Source organism: Zalophus californianus, chromosome 8 (genome assembly GCF_009762305.2).
Source record: "Zalophus californianus isolate mZalCal1 chromosome 8, mZalCal1.pri.v2, whole genome shotgun sequence".
NCBI classification, from domain to species: Eukaryota; Metazoa; Chordata; class Mammalia; order Carnivora; family Otariidae; genus Zalophus; species Zalophus californianus.
In genome coordinates, this window is record NC_045602.1 from 20,880,210 (window position 1) to 20,904,383 (window position 24,174).

At 37.7% G+C, this 24,174-nt stretch overlaps 1 protein-coding gene across 10 annotated transcripts in view; it reads right to left on the minus strand.

Moving 5' to 3' along the window:
- The window catches only part of DTNB (dystrobrevin beta), a 217,641-nt gene that overhangs the window by 95,540 nt on the left and 97,927 nt on the right, over positions 1 to 24,174 (minus strand). For all 10 annotated transcript variants that reach the window (XR_003524809.2, XR_003524806.2, XR_003524810.2 and 7 more), the window contains exon 10: positions 17,819 to 17,943. Coding sequence is in view for 5 of the 10 variants with exons in the window: in XM_027623160.2 (XP_027478961.2) it covers positions 17,819 to 17,943 (125 nt within the window). In the remaining 5 variants the exon portion in view is untranslated. The remainder of the gene's footprint in view (positions 1 to 17,818; positions 17,944 to 24,174) is intronic.

Below are 24,174 nucleotides of genomic sequence, written 5' to 3' on the forward strand. Positions count from 1 at the left end.
AAAATTAAATTTAATCTTTTTTACACACATAATTAACAAACTTGATCTAATGGGAATACTGGGAACACTACACTCAGTAATCTGAGAATCTTTTAAAACAAACACAGGATGTTTAGGAAAATTGTTCAGATACTTAACCCTAAAAGATATCGCAACTCTACCAAAGAATCAATATCATACAGAATACCACCTCTGACCAAAATTCAATAATATCAGAAAGCATCAAGGAATACTCCCAAAAAGTCTCATGTGTTTGGAAATTTTAAAAATTGCCTTAGCGGCGCCTGGCTGGCTTAGTCGGAAGAGCTTGCAACTCTTGATTTCTGGGTGATGAGTTTGAGGCCCATATTGAATGTAGAGATTATAAATAAACTTAAAAAATAAAAATAAATAAAAAATCACCTTAACTCAGCATATTAGAAAAAAAGAATTTTTTAAAAATTAGCTAGCTGGGGTGCCATCTGACATCTCTATTTGGCTGTCAAAATAAATTGAACATGTCCAAAATGGAGATCTAATTCTACCCAAACGTGTCTCACCTGTAGGTATCTTCAACTCTATTTTTCTAGTTATTTAGGCCAAACTGACTTCTCTCCTTCTCTCATACTCCATGTCCAATCTGTCAGCAAGATTTTTATCCCATTATATTATACCACTTCTTGACTTTTAAGCTCTCCAAAGGTCTAAATTCACACAGATGATATCAATGGCAGTTTAATCAATTTCTTAAAATGAAGATGTTAAATATTCATCTCAAGAAACTCTATGGAGAAGCTCGTAACAAGAATGTTTTTCTTGTGATAAACTGGACACAGGAAACAAGTGAAAAATAACAGCTGGACTTACGCAGAATTAAACATGAGGTGGTGACAGCTGGAAAGAAATGACTAAAGAGAAAAAAGAAGTCACTTAAGTTCCAAAAAGAATTCCATTAAAAAAGTGAAAAACCAAGGAGGAAAATCATTCAAAACAATTTAACAGAATATTAACTTAAATTCACACGTGGAGGCAAGGTACCCAGCTTTAACCTCAAGATGATCCATTAACACTATCCAAAAGGGAAAAAGTAAGACAAAAGAGAAAGGTTACTTTACCAAAGGAGAAGATGCCTTTTGTCCTTATCTTGACCTCTAGGATTATTTTTGGAATAGTAAAACAAGACCTTCTCTCCAAAAGCTCATAAAAAAAATACAGATTTTTACAATCTGAGTAGCCTTTCCTTGATTGCCTTCCAAAGCTTCAGTAAGATCAGCAAAGTCATATCCAATCAATAAGCAAGGTCCCAAAATGCGACCCTGAAGAGAGGGACTACAAGTAACTTATCAAATTTAACCTAATTCACTGAGAATTTACAACTGTGCTCCATACTCTAGAAGCATAACAAGTCAGTGAGGTTTAGTCCCACAAACACCTGGAATGTACCAGGCACAAATGACACACACAAATGACATCCCTTAAGAAGTTGAAGGTGCAAAGGAGGTGCTTACAATCTTTAAGAAATCCAGGTCTAATATGTACTCAAAAAATCCTTAAAGAAGAGAACAGCACTTTGGGTGTCCGGATGACTGATAAACCAAGAGCTAAAGGAATTTAGGGAAGGAAAGAAGAGATCCATATGAGTTAGCTGCTTCAGGGTTCAAAGGTTTTGTGTGGCTTTAGAATTAAGCTTGGCTCATGGATATACAAAAGAGGAAAAGTCTGAAAGAGGCAAAAAAGGGCATTCAGGAAAGGGAGTAGTTGGCTGGGGAAGTTCTTGAGTCAGCTCAGAGGGGCAGGAAGAGATACAAAGTTCTAAAGGGTGGGAAGGAGGTGGGTTTGGCTGAAGCACAGGCTTTACACTACATAAATTCAGCAGAAGAAGATAAGATTCAAAGAGTGGGGTGGGTCCTGATTACACAGGGTCTTGAATTCCAACATGAGGAGTGCCTCCTTAATTCCACAGGCAATGGAGTTCTGCAGACTTTTAAACAGGGAAGTAATATGATAAAGGCAGTGATTCAAGAAGATTAATTTGTCAGAAATATGTAGATAGATTTGAGGTTTAAAAGAAAAATGAAAAGGGCTAATTTAGTAGGTGCTAAACTCAGGTACTAATCAAAAGTGGGCAATATAAAGACCTATAAAGATGCCAAGAAATATTCAGATTATTCTAAATTGCAACCAGATCACAGTATACACATTCTATCTGTTAAGAAATTCCACTCAAGGAGACTGGCTGGCTCAGTCGGAAGAGCGTGTGACTCTTGATCTCGGGGTCGTGATTTCGAGCCCCACGCTGAGTACAGAGATTACTAAAAAAAATTAAACTTAAAAAAAAAAAAAAGAAATTCCACTCAATGAAATATAATTCTGAGGCTCAATGTCTGCATGAAATTCCATTATAGGTATAACCTAGGTTTGGCTTGGGGAGAAATAAAGCTCAAAGAAAAGGAGATTTCTCCACTATTAAGAATGATTACTTTTCAAGGATTTTTAAAGCAATCATAATTAGTTCAAAAGTAACACAAAAATGGATTATAAACTAAAATGCAAGGGTTAAAACTATAAAATTCTTGAGGAACACACAGGAGAAAATTTTTGTGACCCTGGGTCAGGCAAAGATTTTTTTTTTTTTAAAGATTTTACTTATTTATTTGACAAGAGAAAGAGAGCGCACGAGCAGGGGGAGAGGGAGCGGGAGAAGCAGGGAGCCAGATACAGGGCTCAATCCCAGGACCCTGGAATCATGACCTGAGCCAAAGGCAGACGCTTCACCGACTGAGCCACCCAGGCGCCCCAGGCAAAGATTTCTTATATATGACATCAAAAGCATAATCCTTAAAAGAAAAAAACCTGACAAACTGGGCTTCCTCAAAATTAAAAACTTTTTTTCAAAAGATCATTAAGAAAATGAAAAGATAAGACAAAGACTGTAAAAATTATTTTCAAATCATGTATTTGATAAAGAACTTATGACCAAAATATATGAAGAACTCTTAAAACTCAGTAAGATAACTCAATTATAAAGTGGGCCAAAAAAACTGTCAGGGTCCAGAGGAGCCCAAGGAGGCATGAGGAATAAATGCAATGGGGTATCTTGGATGGGAACTGCAACTTAAGACATCAGGAAAAAAATTAACGAAACCTCAATAAACTATGGAGTTCAGTTAATACTAGTATCAATACTGGTTCATTTGTAAAATGTTAACAACAGGGGAAACTGAGTGCAGGGAATATGGGAACTCCCTGCCCAATCTCTACAGCGTTTCTCTAAATATAAAACTATTAAAAAGAAAAAGACTCCTTAAACAGGCAAAGGATCTTAAATAGACAATTGTATCAAAGGAGATACATGAACAGCTTATAAATACATGAAAAGGTGCTCATCATCAGTCACTTCGGAAATGCAAACTAAAACCACAATTAGATACCACTACTCACAAACTAGGATGTCAAAAATCCAAAAAAATGACAATAAATGAAGTGCTGGTGGGAATGTGAAGAAACTGGAACTCTCACGTGTTATTGGCAGGATGTAACAGGGTATAGTCACTTTCAAAAACAGTTTGGCAGTTTCTTAAAAAGTTAAACATAGACTTTCTGCATGACCCAGCAATTCTACTCCTAAGTATCCATCCTAGAGAAATAAAAACAGCCTCATGGGACGTCTGGTGGCTCAGCTGGTTCAGCGTCTGACTCTTGGTTTCGGCTCAGGTCAGGATTTTGGGGTCCTGAGATTGAGCCCCACATCAGGCTCTGCCCTAAGCATGGAGCCTGCTTAAAATTCTCTCTCTCCTTCTGCCCCTCCCCCTGCTCGTGCTCTTTCTCTCTCTCAAATAAATAAAATCTTTAAAACAACAAATCGTTTAAAAAAAAATGCACAGAGACACAAATGTTCATAGCAGCATTATTCATAATAGGCAAAAAGTGGAAATGAACCAAATGTCCTTCGACTGCTGAGGGATAAATAAAATGTGGTATATTCATATAATGGGATATTTTCAGCATTTAGAAGGAATGAACTATTGATACTTGATACCATATGGACAAGCCTCGAAAATATTATGCCAAACGAAAGAGAACAACAGACTACATATTATAGTATTCTATTTATATGAAATTGCTAGAAAAGGCAAAGTCATAGAAATAGGAAGTGTATCAGTGCTTGCCTTGGGACTACCAGTAGGAGCTGGAATTGACCAAAAATAGGTAGCAGGAAACTCTTTTGGATGGTAGAAATGTTCTAAAACTGGATGATGGTGATGGATGCAAAATTATATAAATTTACTAAGAATTATTTAACTGTCACAGTGGGTGAATTTTATGGTAGGTAAATCATATCTCAATAAAACTACTTAAAAAAGAAAAGACAAAGCAAAACCACAATGAGATATCACCTCACACCCATTAGGGTGACTATTTTAAATAAAACAATAATAAGAAAAAAGAGAAAATAACAAGTGTTAGTGGGAATGTAGAGAAACTGGAGCCTTGGACATCGGTGGTAGGAATGTAAACTGGTATAGCTGGGACGGAAAACACTACAGAGGTTCCTCAGATACTAAAAGGGGAACTGCCATTAACATCCAGCGATCCCATCTCTGGGCATAGATCTCAACGAATTGAAAGCAGGGTCTCCAAGAGTTGTCTGTACATCCATCTTCATAGCGGATTATTCAGATTGGCCCAAAAGGTGAAAGCAACCCAAACATCCACTGATGAAGGAATGAACAAACAAAACGTGGCATATACATACAACGAAATAAGTCCTGGAACAGGCTACAACATGGATGAACCTTGAGGCCATTATGCTACGTGAAATAAGACCGTCACAAAAAGAAAAAGAAAATACATGATTCCACTTAGATGAGATATCTAAAGTACTCAAATTCATAGAAAATGAAAGTAGAATGGTGGTTACCACAGGCTTATAGTAAAAGGAAAGTTGATGTTTAATAGATAGGTTGTCTCAGATTTGCAAGCTGAAAAGGTTCTGGAGATCTGTTTCACAATATAAATATACTTAATACTACTGAACTATACACTTGAAAAATGGTTAAGATGGTAAATTTTATGTTATGTATTTTCACCACAATGAAAAGAGAAAAAAAACAAGGGATGGTGTTTAGACCATGTTAAATTTAGAGTTTAGAAGCACAGTGCTTGATGAGAGTGGTAAACAGAGTGAGAAAAATCTCAAGGGGGGAGGTGAAACTCAGCAGACCAAAGTCACAGTCACTTGTAAATAATTACCCTCCTAGGATTAAACCCTGAGTTTTACTGTATTAAATAATACTGTTTCTCCTTACTGCATCATAATCAATCACATGTGCTGTTCACCTGACCATCACTCTCCCACACACACATACACAGGTACATATATACTCACATGTGTGGTTTGTGAGTGCATGTGCCCCCCCCCCCAAACCACACAAACTGAAGTTCGGGCATAAACCTTATCTTATTTCTAGGACTACCTTAAACGACACATGACCCTTAGTATCAGCGCTCTCTGTGCTTCATCTGTCTTTTTTGGGGAGATATACTTCCAGGGACAGCAAGTCCCCTAACCCCGGAAGAGAATAATTATCTGGGACCTTCAGCCTGAAATGGAGCCAAAGAGATGACACCCAAACCAGGATGAAGAGAAGCTCAAAGATCTAAGAGAATCTCTTGTATTCCTCAGGTGCTAGGTTTTCAAAATCATCCCAGCAAAACGTTAAGACAGAATTAGTATCAGATGAGTCGTGACCCTTAAGAGCCATAAGAACCTTCACATTCCAGGCTATATGAATAGGAGAATAAAAAGCAGCTTTTCTTTTCTCCAAAGATTAAATTAGATAGACCTGAAATAAAAGGTGTCTGCTGGCCCACTGGTGAGCAGATTACGTCACCATTGCCTAGGTTTTTCAAAATCACTACAGCAAAGTGCAAGACAGAATTAGTATCAGATGAGCTATGATCTAAGAATCAAAGTATAATACTTACCTGTTGGAAATAGCTCAAAATTATAACCTTCCAAATAGGTTCAATCTCAGAAGACCAAGATACCCAAAATGAATCTGATACTCCTTTCAAGTGACTAGAACATCAGATTCATCTAGTGATCAAAGAGAAAAGTATCATCTTGTCAGTCTTCTCAAATAAGACTCTAACATCAGCACCAAGAACAGAGCCCCAGTCGCAATACATATTCATTAAATAGTTGTGGAAGACACTGATTTCATCCAGACCAACATATCAATATTATAAATTCTGTAACACCCAAAATTTGCTCGGGAACACAGTTCAAGTCAGTTAATAACTTTTTGAAAACACCCAAATTTGGCTTATAAAAAAAGTTACTAACAATGAGGCATTCAGTTTGGCACAGGACAATTAGCGAGAAGCATCCTTGTCACAAAAGCCATCTCCAAATCCAGATTCATCCATCATTTTAAAAGAAGCACCATAAAAATGCGCTTTAATATCTAAACAACATAAACAAGTAGTTATTTTTTCATAGAGTAGTTTCTCAACAAGTAGTTGTTTTTTCATAGAGTCTTACAAATTTCATACGGTTTTTACAAATGGTCTTACATTACTCCTGGTCTCACAAATTTCTACCGATTTACTTAAAATCATTATGAATAAAACAAGCAGAGTTTTCATATTTTACCAAAAAAGGTTCACAAATACTGCAAGCATGAGCTGTTTCAAGCATAGTTGTCTAAAGTTAAAAAAAAATCTATGAAGTTGGAATTTAAAAAAGGACAGATATGGAGGGTAGTGGCCTGGGCTGCAAGAAGCAGGGCATTGTGACTCCCACTGAGGCCCAGACACGGGTGCGGGGTTCTGGCTTGGTTGCCCGAGGCAGCTCCTATGGGGTCACTTCAACCGAGTCCTGCAAGGAGACACTGCACAAGACAATGGTGACCCACTTCAACGAGGCCCAGTGAGCAGCTGCAAGAGCTGCTTCTACATATGTCGGGTCCACCCAGGGGCAGGGGAGGGTGAAGTGTGGGTGGTCTGAGTGGGGCCCTGCACCTGTCTACCAGCCCACTCCCCATCCAGAGAGGCTCTGACCAAGTCAGACTTTGAGTTGACTTTTGTTGGAAAACTGGGCTGGGATCATGCTCTTCTTTTTGTAATAAAAGCTGAAAAGTGAAAAAAAAAAAAAAAAAAAAAGGACAGATATGGTTAAGCAGCTGCCTTCGGCTCGGGTCATGATCCCGGAGTCCCAGGATCAAGCCCCACACTGGGCTCCCTGCTCAGCGGGGAGTCTGCTTCTCCCTCTGACCCTCACTCCACTCGTGCTCACTCTCTCACTCTTCTCAAATAAAATGAAAGGACAGATATGTTTTGATCAAATCAAAATAATGCATAGACTGTCTAAGCATTCAATAGAAGAGCAGTTAGAAGAGAACAAATAAGAGCCATATTAAAGTATTTAATTATAACTATAATTTAAATAATCAATTTTTTATTATACAGGTTAATTCTGTTTTGACACAAAGTGTGGAAAAAAGTGGTTGGCTCAGCTGTTCAAATAGGCTACATATTTATATATGCATAAGCAGCAAGAAACAATAAGGCAGTCTGGTTTCTAGGTAACAAACTTTATCCAAGTGCTTCAACAGAAGAAGTTACCAATTAACCTTCATTCACCCTTGGGTTGAAAAAACAACCTGAACCATCAAAGATGATGATGAGCATTCAGAAAAACAAAATATCAAGAAGCACAAAGTTCCCTAAATTTGCAGTTTTTATCAACCTTCCTTAAGAGTCAGGGTCGGCAAAACTTTTTCTCTAAAGAGCCAGATAGTAAATATTCTACGTTTGTTTTTTTAAAATTGAAGTACAGTTGATACATAATGTTAATTAGCTTCAGGTGTACAACATAGTGATCTGACAAGTCTACACATTATGCTGTGCTCACCACAAGTTTAGCTCCCCATCTGTCACTAGACATTGCTATTACATTACCACTGACTAGATTTCCTATGCTGTAAAATATTTTAGGTTTTGAGGGTCATTCAATCTTAGTTACAAAGATTCAACTTTGCCACTGTAGCCTGAAAGCAAAGATAATACATAAAGGAGTTAAGTGTGGCTTGTCCAAACAAAACTTTATTTATGGACACTGAAATTTGAATTTCATATAATTTTCACAAAACATTATTATTCTTTCTTTTTCATGAAATATTTTTTTCTCTTCGACAATTTAAAAATGTCATCATGGGCCACAAAAGACAGGCAACAGGCGAGACTTTACCTGCAGGCTGTAGTCTGCCAACCCCTGTTTAGGAGACCATATCAATCAAAGGTGTGTCTGGTGGGACACTGGTCATTCTCTCCCCTGACGAAATTCAGAGGAATAAAAACACTAAGCCAACACCCGGAAGTTTTGCCTTCTCTCAGAAATAAATAACCATAAACTGAAATGTAATGGTGATTAACCACTAATTAAAGAAATTAGGTATAAGGACTGTGTGGTTAGATAATTAGATCTTAAGCAACAGCAAATTGCTTGAATTAGGCTAGCAGAAAGTCTATCAGACATCTAGAGCCAGAAAGTTTTATAAAGATGTTTTGACCAAAAGAAATAACTAATTTCTCTCAGAGACTCATAAGTAAGAAAAGTTGCTAGTGTTGAAGATAAGTGAATTGGTTTTGTGTGAGGTTTATTTGAAGACCTGTTTACTTAATATTCTCAACTCACCAGAAAAGAAAAACAAAACACAATGAACCGATCAAGGAAATATGCCTGACATCTAGTGGAGACTTAATGTAGGTACGTGACCTGTACTATTTTCTGAAAGGAACAAACAAAAAAGTCAGAGGAGGCGATGAGGTAGATGTCTGTTTGTATAAATCAGGTTTAGTGTCATTCATTCATTCAAAGCATTCTGAACGCCCACCAAGCACCAGGCACTATTCTGGACACTGGGAACTCAGTGAAGAATAAGACAAAGTCCCAACCTTTGTGGAGGTTACATTTTTGTGATATGATTTACTTAATTCTGAGGAAAAGACTTTAAAAGTTTAGAATACAGTATGATAGCATCCTAACCTCTTAAGTACTTTCAGGGGCGCCTGGGGGGCTCAGTCTGGTTAAGCATCCGACTCTTGGTTTCGGCTCAGGTCGTGATCTCGGGGTCGTGAGATTGAGCCCCGTGTCGGGCTCCCCACTCAGCGTGGAGTCCGCTTGAGATTCTCTCCCTCTCCCTCTGCCCCTCCCTATGTGCACACTCTCTCCCTCAGATAAAATCTTTTTTTTTTAAAAAGGCACTTTCAGGGCGCCTGGGTGGCTCAGTCGGTTAAGCGACTGCCTTCGGCTCAGGTCATGATCCTGGAGTCCCGGGATCGAGTCCCATATCGGGCTCCCTGCTTCTCCCTCTGACCCTCTTCCCTCTCATGCTCTCTATCTCTCATTCTCTCTCTCTCTCAAATAAGTAAATAAAATCTTTAAAAAAATAAAAATAAAAAAAATAAAAAAGCACTTTCAATGGGCGCCTGGTTGGCTCAGTTGGTTAAGCGACTGCCTTCAGCTCAGGTCATGATCCCGGAATCCCAGGATCGAGTCCCACATTGGGCTCCCTGCTCAGCGGGGAGTCTGCTTCTCCCTCTGACCCTCTTCCCTCTCGTGCTCTCTCTCATTCTCTCTCTCTCAAATAAATAAATAAAATCTTTAAAAAAAAAAAAGCACTTTCAAATACATTAACCTTAAACAATATCCTGAGATAATTAAGTTTTAATCACCACTTCACAGTAAAGCAAACAGATGTCTCTATTTTTAGTCTAGTTTCTCTTCTATCGTACCACACTGTCTCCCTTCTATATTTCAATCAACCAACATACAGCTATATTCAACGTCCTCTCTTGATTCTAAAACGAACCGCAGGGCTCAAACAATGGTTCAATTACCGTATGTTTCCATGGTAACAATTTCTTACTGGGTCTGCCTGTTAGGAAAGTGAAGTGCAATGGAAAGAGGCTGGGTGTGGAGTCCAGTCCCAACTCCATCATTGTGAGCTGTGTGATCTTGGGCAGGTCACTGAAACTCACCGATGCCGTCTACGGACCCATTTTAGGTGAATGATATTTATACTGCAAAGGTTGCCACAAGACTTAAATGAAATGATTTATACAGAAGAGGTGAGCAAAGGGCTTGGGACACTGTGGGGGCCTAATAAGTAACAACACTTGAATCTTGAATTTATGACGATCTGGAAAAATCTCTCTGTCAACATGAAACGTAAGCAATTAACATTAAAATATACTTCATCTCATACTTAATTTCAATTCCTGTCCTGGTTTTAATTTTATTTCTCGGAGTGCAATAACGGTAAAACCTAAAATTCCTTCTGTGTTCACAAACTCTTCTCATTACCACCATGACAGTCCAAACCACCATAATCTCTCGCTTGGCCTCCGAAAAAAAAAAAACCTTCGGGCTGGCCTCTTCCTCTTCACTCTTGTCCCCGCTCCCTATTTCTACATAGCAAGCAGTGCTCTGTTAAAATGCAAAATTCGACATCTCTGCTCCCACCTAAAACCCTTCAATTCCGCATCATGTCCGAAATCTCAGGTGGCCTCTGCCCTCGGTCCTACTGCTCCCCCTCTGCCGCCAGCGGGCCTCCACTGGCCTCCGACACGGCTACTCCCTCGTCATCTTGTAGGCTTCACTATCAGTGTTCTTCTTCACCAGAGCCTTTCTAGCCTGCCAGTAAGAGAAAGACAAACAATAAGGTAAAGACATCTTGTACAGGGCGCCTGTGCGGCTCAGTCGTTAAGCGTCTGGCTGCCTTCGGCTCGGGTCACGGTCCCCGGGTCCTGGGGTCAAGCCCCGCGTTGGGCTCCCTGCTCGGCGGGGAGCCTGCTTCTCCCTCTGCCTCTGCCTGCCGCTCCCCCTGCTGGTGCTCTCTCTCTCCGTCAAATGAATAAAATCTCTTTTTTAAAAAAAGACATCTTATATAGAACTATTTTACAGAAACAGACACATATGTGATTTATATTATTTCTCAGACTATCAAGGTATCAATTGCTAAAAGGAAAGCAAAATTAAAACTGCAACAAATCAGCAGGAAAATAATGGAGTTGGGACAAATGGCTATCCATTCTGAGAAAGAAAAACCCTTAAATTCCTATCTCACATCTGACAACAAAAAAACAAGACAAAAATCCAGAAATAAGAAACTTTTTATAGACAGACGTATTCTTATAATTTTGAAATGAGAACATTAACGTTAAACATAAAATGGAAGCCAGAAAAAAAGAAAAAATTAACAAATTTGATCTTTAAATTAAAAACTTTAGTAAGAAACCTTATTCCCTACTCTGAGAAAGATCCAGCTTGAAAAGGTTAGACTTTCTAGCATGTCCCACCTTTTTAAAAGTTGTGAGCAAATAAGCATGCAACAACTTGAAAAAATTTTAATTAGTGGCCTAGGGGAAGGTTAACTATGTTGATCATCCAGTCCCTTGGATTTTATCCCCAATCCTAACCCCCTCAGTAGATGGGGTTCGTCTGAACCAGGATGACTGATATTTAGTAAAACAAATATAAACAACTTAGGTGTTTGAAAGTAATACCTACAATGTGTAAAGACTCACTAAGTGCAAGACGACTGTCTATTCTTTGTCTAAAAAAGAAACCTTTTAAATAAATATAATTAATATTAATACAATAAGACAATGATTAAAAAAATCATGATCCTATTCAAATGAAATATTTTGCTGACTTTAAGCATTCAAAGGTAGGACCCATCTTCGTCTCTACAAAACAGAGACCTTCTTTTCTTGATCAAGATTAGAAACGCACAGCAGCCCACTCCTCACAAATTTCTCATCTTTAGAGCTCCCCCTATAACTCTTTCCTACGGAAGCCAGCAGACGCTGCCCTTTATAAAACTGGCTATCTCACTCACTCAGACCTATTTGCATAGAAGCTAAGTACTGTGTGAATACCATTTGCACCTTGCATAGTACCTGGAAGGTTCTCAATAAAATACCTGCTGAATGAATGGATAATTAAGAATCTCAGGGGCACCTGGGTGGCTCAGTCGGTTAATCAGCTGCTTTCAGCTTGGGTCATGATCCCAAGGTCCTGGGATCGAGTCCCGCATTGGGCTCCCTGCTCGGTGGGGAGCCTGCCTTTCCCCCTGCCTGTTGCTCCCCCTGCTTGTGCTCTCTCTCTCTGTCAAATAAATAAAAAAAACTTAAAAAAAAAAAAAAGAATCTCAGCAAGAGTTAAGAACTGCTAGTCATGTATTTACACTTTAGTTATATTCTATATGTGTTTTGGATGCTTAATACTGAATTATTAGCTTGTTGTTCATACAGCTAAAACCATTTATAGTCTAATGAAGTGGTTCCATAATTTGATCAGCTTCACCAGGAAACTTTTTCAAAAGATAGATTTCCAGGCCACCCCCAGAATAATGATCAGCTGACCTAACCCAGAATGAAAGTGACTTGGTAATCTCTACTTTTTAAAGCTGAGTGACCCTGACATCAGCCAAATCTGGGACCCAGTGACCTGTGAATATAGAAGAAAAATCTATAAAACAGAGAAACTCAAAGTTGAAAGGGACCTTAAAAGTTGTCTAGTCGGGGTGCCTGGGTGGCTCAGTCATTAAGTGTCTGTCCTTGGCTCAGGTCATGATCCCAGGGTCCTGGGATCGAGCCCCGCATTGGGCTCCCTGCTCAGCGGGGGTCTGCTTCTCCCTCTCCCTCTCCCTCTCCCCCTGCTTGTGTTCCCTCTCTCGCTGTGTCTCTCTCTGTCAAAAAATAAATTAAAAATCTTAAAAAAAAAAAAAAAAAGAACATGTATAGAGTAATAAATACCAAATAAATGTTAGGGGCTACTCTATGGGGAGAGAAAGGGTAACGGGATTAGGAAAGACACAGGAAACCACAACTTTATCTACAATGTCTTATTAAAAAAAAAAAAAGACCCGAGGCATATATAATAAAATGATAAGAATCAATAAGAAAAATTCAAGGTTCCAATTCTTAGCTCTCAGTCCTAGACTGAATTCATACCAAACTTCTAACAGAAACTGGAGATGGAGAGGGTTTAATACAGAGAGAAGAAGAAACCTGAGGTCCAAGTCCTCCTGCAACAAAGGAAATGAAGCCAAAAGATCAGGAATGCTCAGTAATTAGAGCTGCCTGGTGCCTCGGGAAGAGGGGAGAGGGGCTGCATTAAAAATAAGAGGACTGGTTAAAAGTCCACCTAAAAAAGCAGAACACCTCCTATCTCTTTCATTCCACTACCCAAAACCACACAGCCAAAGGCTCCTCTTTTCTAGGCCTGGTGAAAAACCAGAGGTTACTCGCTAGTGAAACTGACCAGAAAGTCTCTGAGTTCAGCCACAGCAGGGAGATGCGGCTGAATTCGGACGGGAGAGATTAACTGCAGGTCTGCACTAAAATACCGGATTCCCCAACACACTTCCTCTGGTCGGGATATACATAACTTTTGACCAACAACTGTACCCTCAGTTTAAAGAAATTCTTACCCAGTCCATCAGGGAAACATCTGAAGTGTTTACTGCAGCATTTAATGTGGAGGCAGAGATCTGAAGGCAGCTACGTAGGGAGAACGGACAGGTAAAATCTGCATAGTGCCACCTGACATAAATTTTTTAAAACAATGTACAAAACACAACCTAGTTTTCAAGAATATATACTGGTAAAAAGACATACAATGAGCATATCAGAATGATTACCCCTGAGGAAAGGGTGACCACAGTGGGGCATGCAAATAAAGGGGAATTTTCAAAATATTACAGATAGCACAAAATAAGATAGTAGAAAAAAGTCCAATTATTATAGTAGTAATACTTTTATAACTGTAATAATGAAAGCCAATTTTACTTATGACTAATTATAATAACATTATAATAATACATTTATAAATGGAGAAAACTCGCCAGTTAAGACAAGTTGTCAGACTAGATTTTTAAAACCCAGCTTACAATTTACAAGAAGCATACCGAACACTTAAAGATACAGAAAAGTTAAAAGTATAAGGATGGGGAAAGTTCCACTAGGCACATACAAGCAAAAGACATTAAAAGATGTTTAGCGAATAAAATAGACTTGAGAACAAACAGATTAGGAATAAAGAGACTCACTAGATAAGAACAAATTTTCAATTTCCTAGTGAAATATGTATAGTTTTGAAGATATGAGCAACAGGATTAACAAACTTGACCTCGCTGATATACATTCATTCACTATGAACTCTAAACCAAACAAGCACAGAATAAACATTATTTTCATGCTTACAAGGAATATAATAAAAACTGGATCATATACGACATATAATAAGAATGTCAAAACAAATTTGAAAGAATTGAATAGTATGGACCACTTATTAGACCAAAATGAAATTAAACTAAAAATTAAAAACAAAAAGGCAACTAAACAATCCTCGTATGTTTGGCTATTAAGAAAGTATGCTGCTTGGGTGCCTGGCTGGCTTAGCTGATAGAGTGTGTAACTCTTGATCTCAGGGTTGTGAGTTCAAGCTCCATGCTGGTGTAGAGATTGCTTTAAAAAAAAAAAGAAAATTAAAAAAACAAGAAGAAAAAAGAAAGTATAGTATTCCTAAAGAAGAATTCGTATCACAACTTTGAAAATATTTAGAAAAACAAAATTACATAAGAAAACTTGGACACTACTCAGAGAGAACTTAGAGAAATTCATAGCCTTAAATGCTTATATCAGGGGGAAAAGACCTGAAATGAGTAAGCTAATCATATCTTTAAAGAAGTTAGAAAGAGAGTAGCAAGATAAACCCAAAGAAACTGTAACAAAAGAAATAATAAAGATAAGGTTGGAAACAAATAATATTCAAAAATACAATGCATACAGTAAGAGAATCATCAAAACCAAAAGTTGGTCCTCTTAAAGTCCAATAGACTGGACAAACCTATGGCAGGATGTGTTCAAGGGAAAACCAAAGAGAGAGAAAAATGATAAATACATGAGAGTGGGAATTTAAAAGGGACATTAGCACACATACCATAGACAAACATTACGAACTTTGTGCCAATAACTTTGAAAATTCAAATGAAATTGACAAATTCTTACAAATATAAAATGTTCTAAAGTGACTCAAAAAGAAATAAAAATGAAGTCTTATAATTGTCTTTAAAAACAGAATTTACAGTTCAAAATTTTCCCACAAAGAAGGCTTTTGGCAGAAATAACATCATTGGTGAATTTCACCAAAAATTGAAGGAGCAAATAATTCCAATTTTAAATAAGTTCTTTCCAAAAAATATAAAAAGAGAGAATTCCCCTCAACTTTTTGAAGATAGCAAACTGGGCAGACTTTGTCCTAAAAACAAAATAAAAGAAAGAAAAAAGGGAAATTACAGGACAATTTAACTTTTAAACATAGGCAAAATCTAGGCGAAACATTAGCAAATGAAAAACTAGCAGGGTATTAAAAGGAAAGTCAACTTATGTTTATTCCAGGAATGTATGGCTGTTTAAAAAAAATTCATATAATTCACTACATTAATAGAATAAAGGAACTCCCATGATCATGTCAAGGGAGAAAAGTCTGACAAAATTCCACATCCATTCATGACCCAAAAAAAGCACTCTTAGCAAACAAGGCATACAAAGGAAGCTCTTTTACCTGATCAACAGTTTCTACAAAACCTACATCAAATAACACACTAAATGAACGCTGAAAGCTGTCTTTCTGGGATTAGCAATAACAGAAGAATGCCTACCAAACTATTTCTATTCAATATTGCACTGGAGGTTCAGCCAGCGTACGAAGACCAAAAAAAAAAAAAAAAAAAAAAGGTCTGATTAATATCTAAAAGTACAGGAGTGGGAGGGAAAAAACTACCATTATTTGCAGGTGATACAATTATTTATAGGAAATCCAAAAACATCTCAGTACAAATTACTAGAATTAATGAGCACTTCAGGCAAGATGACTAGATAGTGGATTAAAATACAGAAACAATTTGCATTTGCACATACCAGCAATACACTGTTGAAAAACATAATTCAATGAAAATACCATTTTCATGACAGTATACATTTGCCAAAACTCATTGAATTGTACATTTGAAGTGGGTGCATTTTATCACATGTAAATTATATCTCAAAAAAACTGTAGGGAAAAAAAGGCACCATTTGCAACAGCAACAACAAATGTACAGAAGAATCTAAAAGTATGGAAGAATTAATCTAACATATATAATATCTTTCTAGGGAAAATTGTAAAGCTTTACTGAAAGGCACAAAGTGATATTTAAATAAATAGAAAGACATAGCTCATTCATGACATGGAAGACTTAATACTGTAAAGATGTCAATTCTCCCCAATTTGATCTTTAGATCCAATGAATCTCTGATCAAAATCCAAACAAAATTTCATGAGGGACTCAATAAGCTGATTCTAAAATTTATACGAAAGAGCAAAAGGCAAAGAATAGACAAGACACTCCTACTAAAAACATTACTTAATCCCTTATAGTAACTAAGATAGTATGATGTTGGCATAAGGATAGACAATTTGACCACAGGAACAGGAGAGCCCAGAACCAGACCACGCACATCTGGACACTTCATTTATGGCAACTGTGGCACTGTACGTCAGTGGGGGAATGACAGATCATCCAATAAATGGCTCTGAAACAGGTTACTACTCAAATGCAAAGAGATCTCACACATCAAAAACCTAGACAGAGCACAAGGCAAGGAAGTGTGGGAGGATGTGCTACATTTTATGATGTTTTTCTGTATTATTAAATTTCTAATTTATATGTATGCATTATTTTAATAAAAGTCTTTCAAATTATTGAATGAGAAAGAAAATAAAAGATCAAGAACCCTAAGTGTTTTATATAGAGGTAAAAGAAAATAGATGTCTGCTCCAACAGAAAAACTTGTCAACACCCAATAAAGACTAATGATCAAAAACCTACTGACTTTGGGGCGCCTGGGTGGCTCAGTTGGTTAAGCATCTGACTCTTGATTTCAGCTCAGGTCATGATCTCAGGGTTGTGAGACTGAGTCCTGTGTTAGGCTCCTTGCTGGACATGAAGCCTGCTTAAGATTCTCTTTCTCTCTCTCCCTCTGCCCCCCTCCCCAAAACAAAACAAAACAAAACAAAAAATCCTACTGACTTTATCCAGGAGGACATGTAACATCACCATCTAATTCAGAGTGAAGAATCCAGTTTAGAGGCTGAATCTTAACGCTTGTTTCTCCTCCTCCTTACCCTTCCTCTTTCTCTACTTCTCTTTTTTGTTCCTGTCTGGCTTTCTCTCATTTAGCATGAATATTCAAAGAAAGTAAAAATAAAACACTAGTTTTATTTACAGAATACAATCTTATCTTTCCTAATTTTCTCTCAATACAAAGAAGCAAGTGAAGTCGATTTTCATTTCCATGCTGCCTGAACTAATTTTAAAAATAACTACGGGCATTATTGCTGCAGAGAAAAAATGACCTCTACCACTGATTTACGGAAGAACAAACAAAAAAAGGCAACCTTGCTAAAACCAGTTCATAATTACTCCTCAATATATTAATTAATGTTTCTGTTTGAGATCATTACTTAGGCTTTACATTACTTTTATTACATCATTATTATAATATATTACATTATATTACTTTAGGGCTCAGGAGCTAGGCTTCCATGTAAATATTTATAGTGACTTAAAGAAATGAAATCTTGAAGTCCTAAGTTCCCCAAAAGTAAAGTAAAAACCAGAAGGTTAAATGTTCATGTTAGGTGAAGTTGGCTTTGATCCAAAAGAATTCAGCAAGGTCTCCATTTCAGATAATCCACATCCAAATTCAGGCGTATACTTACACTATATTTGCAAGGTCAAGTGGTTTCTCTGGTTGCTCAGGAAAAACAGGATGCGGGGGTTCTCTGGTGGGTACGCACCCCAGAGATTTACTAATTGCATGGCTCAGCTTCTTTGCAGGGGATTTCTGTGTCAAAGTAGAAAATAAGGAAATAAATTCAATCTTAAAAGAACGAAAAAGAATTTCAAAAAAACTTGGTGACAAGAACTGCAGAAAATATCTTTCGAAATAAAAGCTAAGATGCATTATAATCAACATTATTTAGCCTTATAGAAAGGAACCTACAGTTATTCCAAGGTCACTTGTGGTCCTTCATTTCTATGCTTACTCCCTCATTTCTACTATGCACTCTTAAGTTAATGTTAACTTTCCTTTTGAACATCTCTCTGTGCCCTTTGCATGAACTCTCTCTCTTTTGATGCTTCTGGATCATTTTTGGTAAGATGTTATAGTTAATTTCCCAATCAGAGTCAGAAATTTTTGCTGGACTAAAATACTAAAAGGCTAAGATAATGCTGAGAGCTCGTGGCTTTTGAATGTTAGCAAATTAGCTGACTAAGTCACATCCCAAAACATGCCTATTAAGAGAATATTCCCAAAATAAACGTGAGGCAGAACATTTGGTGCTAAGGGTCTGGCTATGTATACAGACACAGATGAGTGCCCTCACATTCACAGGCAGCATCAGACCCGTGACTATAAATTCAGATATGCTGAAGGTACAAGAATAAGTTGGCATACTAATACATTTCTCTGTAAGGTAGAACAATATACACCAAATCCAAAGACCAGTGAGTCTAAGATTTAACAGTAAATATGCACAAAAGTAAACAATATGCCACAATTAAGTTTTCAGAACATTCACATCGGAAACCCATACATAAAGGAGGCTCTTCATATACTGATATTATTGCCCACCCAATTTCCTGTAAATAACACGGTTGTTGAGATTTCCTTAGAAGGATATTAACTGCAAAAAGGTGTAAATATTTCATTCTATTCACTCTGCAGTGTATTACCATATGTACCACTGAAAAACAGAACTTGTTTGCAGCTGTGTGCCTTATCAATACCACATCTCCACTTAACTTTTATATGCTTACATGTATTTAACACAAAATAAGCAAAACTCTCTTTGCCTTTAAGACTATGTAGGGCGGGGCGCCTGGGTGGCTCAGCCGTTAAGTGTCTGCCTTTGGCTCAGGTCATTATCCCAGGGTCCTGGGAGCAAGCCCTGCATCGGGATCCCTGCTCCGTGGGAAGCCTGCTTCTCCCTCTCCCACTCCCCCTGCTTGTGTTCCCTCTCTCACCGTCTCTCTCTTTCTGTCAAATAAATAAATAAAATCTTAAAAAAAAAAAAAAAAAAGACTATGTAGGGAAAGACAGGGGGCCTGGGTGGCTCAGTCAGTTAAGTATACGACTCTTGATTTTGGCTCAAGTCATGATCTCAGGGTCATGGGATCAGGCCCCACGTCGGGCTCTGTGCTTAGCATGGAGCCTGCGTAAGACACTCTCCTTCTCCCTCTCCTCACCCTGCTCTCTCTGGCTCGCTCGCCCTAAAATTAATCTTTAAAAAAAGGGCTATGTAGGGAAAGTTAATACCTTGTTTATAATACAGACTGAATAATATCAATTTCTTTTTTTTTAAGATTTTATTTATTTATTTGAGAGAGAGAAAGAGAGAGAGAACATGGGGGCGGAGCGGTGAGAGGGAAAAGCAGGCTCCCTGCTGAGCAGGGAGCCCAATGCGGGACTCGATCCTAGACTCCAGGATCATGACCTGAGCCGAAGGCAGTCACTTAACCACCTGAGCCACCCAGGCACCCTGAATAATATCAATTTCTCCAGAAACTTTATATTGGCTCCAAATCACCTACCACTAACACCTTCAACACATTAAATTCTGGGCAAAATCTAAATGTAATCTAATTTCCTAAAAATCATATAAAGCTAAGCAAAGCAGAAACTCTAAACATTCCAAGTGCTCTCCATATCCTCCTTTTGCAGGACGATGTGCTGAAATGTGACTTGATCCTCCCCTCTGTTTTCTACACTGCCCCCAGACCTCATGTCACACTTTTCTGCCTGACACCTTTCAAAGGCTGATAATCACTTATAGAATAAGATCTAAATGCGCACCATCACAGTCCATACAAAAGCCTTCATATCTGGCTCCCACCTCTCCTCACACTAGCATCAATGACGAGCTGCTCAATTAGCCCAAACGCCATGTTCTCGTAGGTCTCTGTACCTTGGCATGGGCCTTTCTGAGGTTGCCCTTTGCCAGTCTATTTTTCTGTAAGTTTTCTGCTCAGCTCTCAAGACTACTTGCAAGGCTTGCCCTGGGCAGACTTTCCTCCTGGCTCCATAAGTCAGAGACCACCTTTCCCAGCTACCCATTTACAGTGGACATATTTCCACTGTTGCGTTTACGTTATGGTGCACTTTTTAATTTACGTGCCTATATCTGTGAAACTGGCATTCCTGAAAGGTAGAATCTACGTCTTACTCATCTTTATAGCCCCAGAATCTGTCCTATAACAGAGTATGTTATTTGTACAATTTGCCTAGATGAATTTTCTAGATTGCCTTTTCCTGACCAAACCACATAAGCTTATTTTTTGAGTTACAACACAAGTAGGAGACAAGGACATCAGAGAATACCTTGATTCACCTTTACAACTAAATGCTACATCTGTAACCCATGTATTAATTTCATGACATTTTGCTGTGTCTGAGAACCAGCTGGGCCATTAATTCATGCAGTCTATGTGAGACGGATTATCACAGAGACTTTAGCCGCATCCTGGGCACAAACAGCCATGAATTCATGTGTATATTTTATAATAAAATTATAAATTAAATTAAAATAATTACATGACTATTAAAATAATGTTTCCCTTTGTATCACCTTATAATCTCTAGCAGTATGCTTGTAATGCTTTTGAAAATAGTCAAGGTTCAAGATCAGATCCAACTCTGAGTCTCAAAAATAAAGATAGAAAGGTAAAATTAAAACATTAAAATCAATTCCAAAGAATTAGAACCTATCAAGAGTTCTGATATGCACAGAAAGGGAAAAACACTGAGAATAAATATATATAGGAATTAGAATATTAACTGGGGTAGGACCAGACCAAAAAGGATATATTACTCTGAAAATTTCAAAGACAATGCATTCAACTAGGTTATCTAAATATGTAAATAAATGACTTCCTTAAAAAGATATCAAAGAGTAAATTAGGATATGGACCTGAAGTGAATTTTGCTACCTAGTTAGTTTAGGAGGCTAAGATTAACAAAACCTGTAAGCATGAATCCGAAAACAGCTAGAAGCTCCAAGACAGGGACATTATCTCTCTGGCTCCTGGGCCCCTAGCACAATGCTCAGGACTTGGCAGTCAGTCACTAAATATTTACAGAAGTGAGGAAGTAAGAAAGGCAGCCCAGGTGCAGGGACTGGTGCCTTCCACACCTCGTTTAAGCCACTCTGCCAGAGATACCATTTTATGTCTCTGTACCTTTCCCGTCACTTGGACTCTCAAACTAATAAACATATGGAGAGGCCCTAACCTGAAAAAGGACATCTCCTCCCAACACACTCTTAGGTGATGATTTGCAAACTTCGTGCATTTTTAATAATCCACATTACCTAATTTCAAAACATGTCCTACCATCTCTTAAAAATACTACAGGTTACAGTTTTTAAAAACTATGTCAGAGGGTATAAAATGTGTATATGCAGTTTAAAAAGTTATAAAACAAATACCCACCTACCCACTCTTCTGCCTGAGAAACAGAAATAAGGCAGTTACTCAGAAGCGTGAAGCTTGCTGTGGGATCTTATGCTAACAGCCCCCTCCCCCACTGCCCCTGCTCCTCTCCTGGTAACCTAGATCCTGGATTTTGTGTTAATCATGTCTTTGATTTTATATTTTAGCAATTATGTATAAATAATACATGGTTTAATACATGTTTAAAATCTATATAGACAGATATATTTTTCTGCAACTTGCTGCTTTCACTTAAAATTATGTTACAAATCATCCATATTGATATATGTAACCGTAAGTCATACATTTTTTCACCAACTGATTGTATTTCATTGCTTAATTACATCGTAATTTATATATCCATTCCACTGCTGATGAACATTTGGGTTGTTTCCATTTTTCCCTCATTCACAATGTCGCTATAAACTTTCTTCTCCTTGTCTCCTGGTGGCCATGTGTAGGAGTTACATCAGAGTGGAAATGCACATTCAATCTTACCAGGCACTGTCAACTTGTTTTTACAAAGTGGTTACACTAATTTCCACTCCATCAGCTGTGTGAGAGACTTCCTAAATCTCCACATTCTGGCTAACCCTTATTATTGTCAGATATTTTAACATTTGCCAATCTAGTGGGTGATAAACGGTAATGTGGTTTTAATTTGCGATTCCCTGATTGCCAAAAAGATTGAGCATCTTTTCGAATGTTTATGAGCCATTTGGGTTTCTTCTTCCTCTGTGAAATGCCTATTCCTGTCTATTCCTGTCTTTGGTGTAATGTTTCACCGGGTTGCCTTTCTCTTACTGATCTGTAAGAGTTTTTCTTTTTTTTCCTTAAAAGATTTTATTTATTCATTTGAGAGAAGGAGAGAGCACGAGCTGGGGGTGGGGCAGAGGAAGAGGGAGAAGCAGACTTCTGGCTGAGCAGGGACTCTGGATCATGACCTGGATCATGACCTGAGCAGAAGGCAGACACTTAACTGACTGAGCCACCCAGGCGCCCTGTAAGAGTTCTTTATATTTTTTGTATTTTAACCCTACTGAGGTTATGTCTCACAATTAACTCCTACTTTAAGGCTTGTTTTTGAAGAACAGAAATCTTTACCATAACAGTAGTCCCAATTTATTAATCTTCTCCTTTATATTGTGTTTTTTATATCTTAAGAAATGTTTCTTCCCTGAGTCATATAGTCTCCCACATTGTCTTCTAAAGTTTTAGTTTTTCTTTTATATTTAATTTGAATCTACTTAGAACTGGTTTTTTTTATAGGTATAAGAATCCAATTTTATTCTTTATAATCAATTGCCACAGGATCATTTAACAAATTAATTTGTTTTCTACTCAATATTTCATTTCTATCTCTGTACAGTGTAACAGGGATTTAATTGTAGCTTCCTCGTATCTTCTCAGGTAGTACCTTATATTCTTCTTTAGGAGTGTCTTCATTATTTCTGACCCTCTGAATTTCCTCGTAAGTTTTAAAATGAGTTTATCATTTACCACAAAACATCCTGTGCGATTTCAATGGAACTCATCAGTTTTGGAGAGAAATGACATCTTTATATATTGAACATTCCTTTCATCAATGTGTTCATCTTCTCATATATTTAAGCCTTCTTTAATGTCTTTCAGTAAAGTTAAACCTTGTCCATAAAGGATCTATACATCTCTCTTACTCACGTCTAGTTATTTTATACATAAATTTTGTAACCAGCAACCCTGCTCTCATTTTACTTTATTTTTAAGAATTATAATAAGGGGTGCCTGGGTGGCTCAGTCGGTTAAGCATCTGACTTCTGCTAAGGCTATGGTCTCAGGGTCCTGGGATCGGCCCTGCAGGGGAGTCTGCTTCTCCCTCTCCCTCTGCCCCTCCCCTGCTCATGCTCTCTCTCTCTGTCAAATAAATAAAATCTTTAAAAAAGAAAAGAATTGTACTAAGACATACATAAAATACATACACAGTTCAGTAAAATGTATTTACATTGTGCAACCAACCTCCAAAACTTTTTCATCTTGCCAATCTGAAACTCTATATTCGTTAAACAACTCCTCATTTCCCCTTCCCCTGGGCCCCTGGCTACCACCAGTCCACTTTCTGGTTCTATGAATTTTACTACTTTAGATAACCTCATTAAGTAGAATCATACAGTATTTGCCTTTTTGTGACTGGCTTCTATAACTTAGAATAATGTCCTCAAGGTTCATCCATGTTGGAGCATGTGTCAGAATTTCTTTCCTTTGTTAGGGTTGAATAATATTCCATTGTATATGTATACCACATTTTGTTTATCCATTCATCCATCAATGGACACTTGAGTTGGTTCCAAGTTTCAGCTACTGTAAATAATGTTATTATGAACATGGGTGTATAAATATCTCAAGACAATATTTTCAATTCTTTTGGTATATGCCCAAAAGTAGAATTGTTGGTAATTCTATCTTTAATTTTTTAAGAAATCTCCATATTGGTTCCCATAGTGGCTGCACCATTTTACAGTCTACCAAAGATGGGTTCCAATTTCTCTACATACTCGCCAACACTTTTTCCTTTTTTAAATAGTAACCATCCTAATAGGTGTAAGGA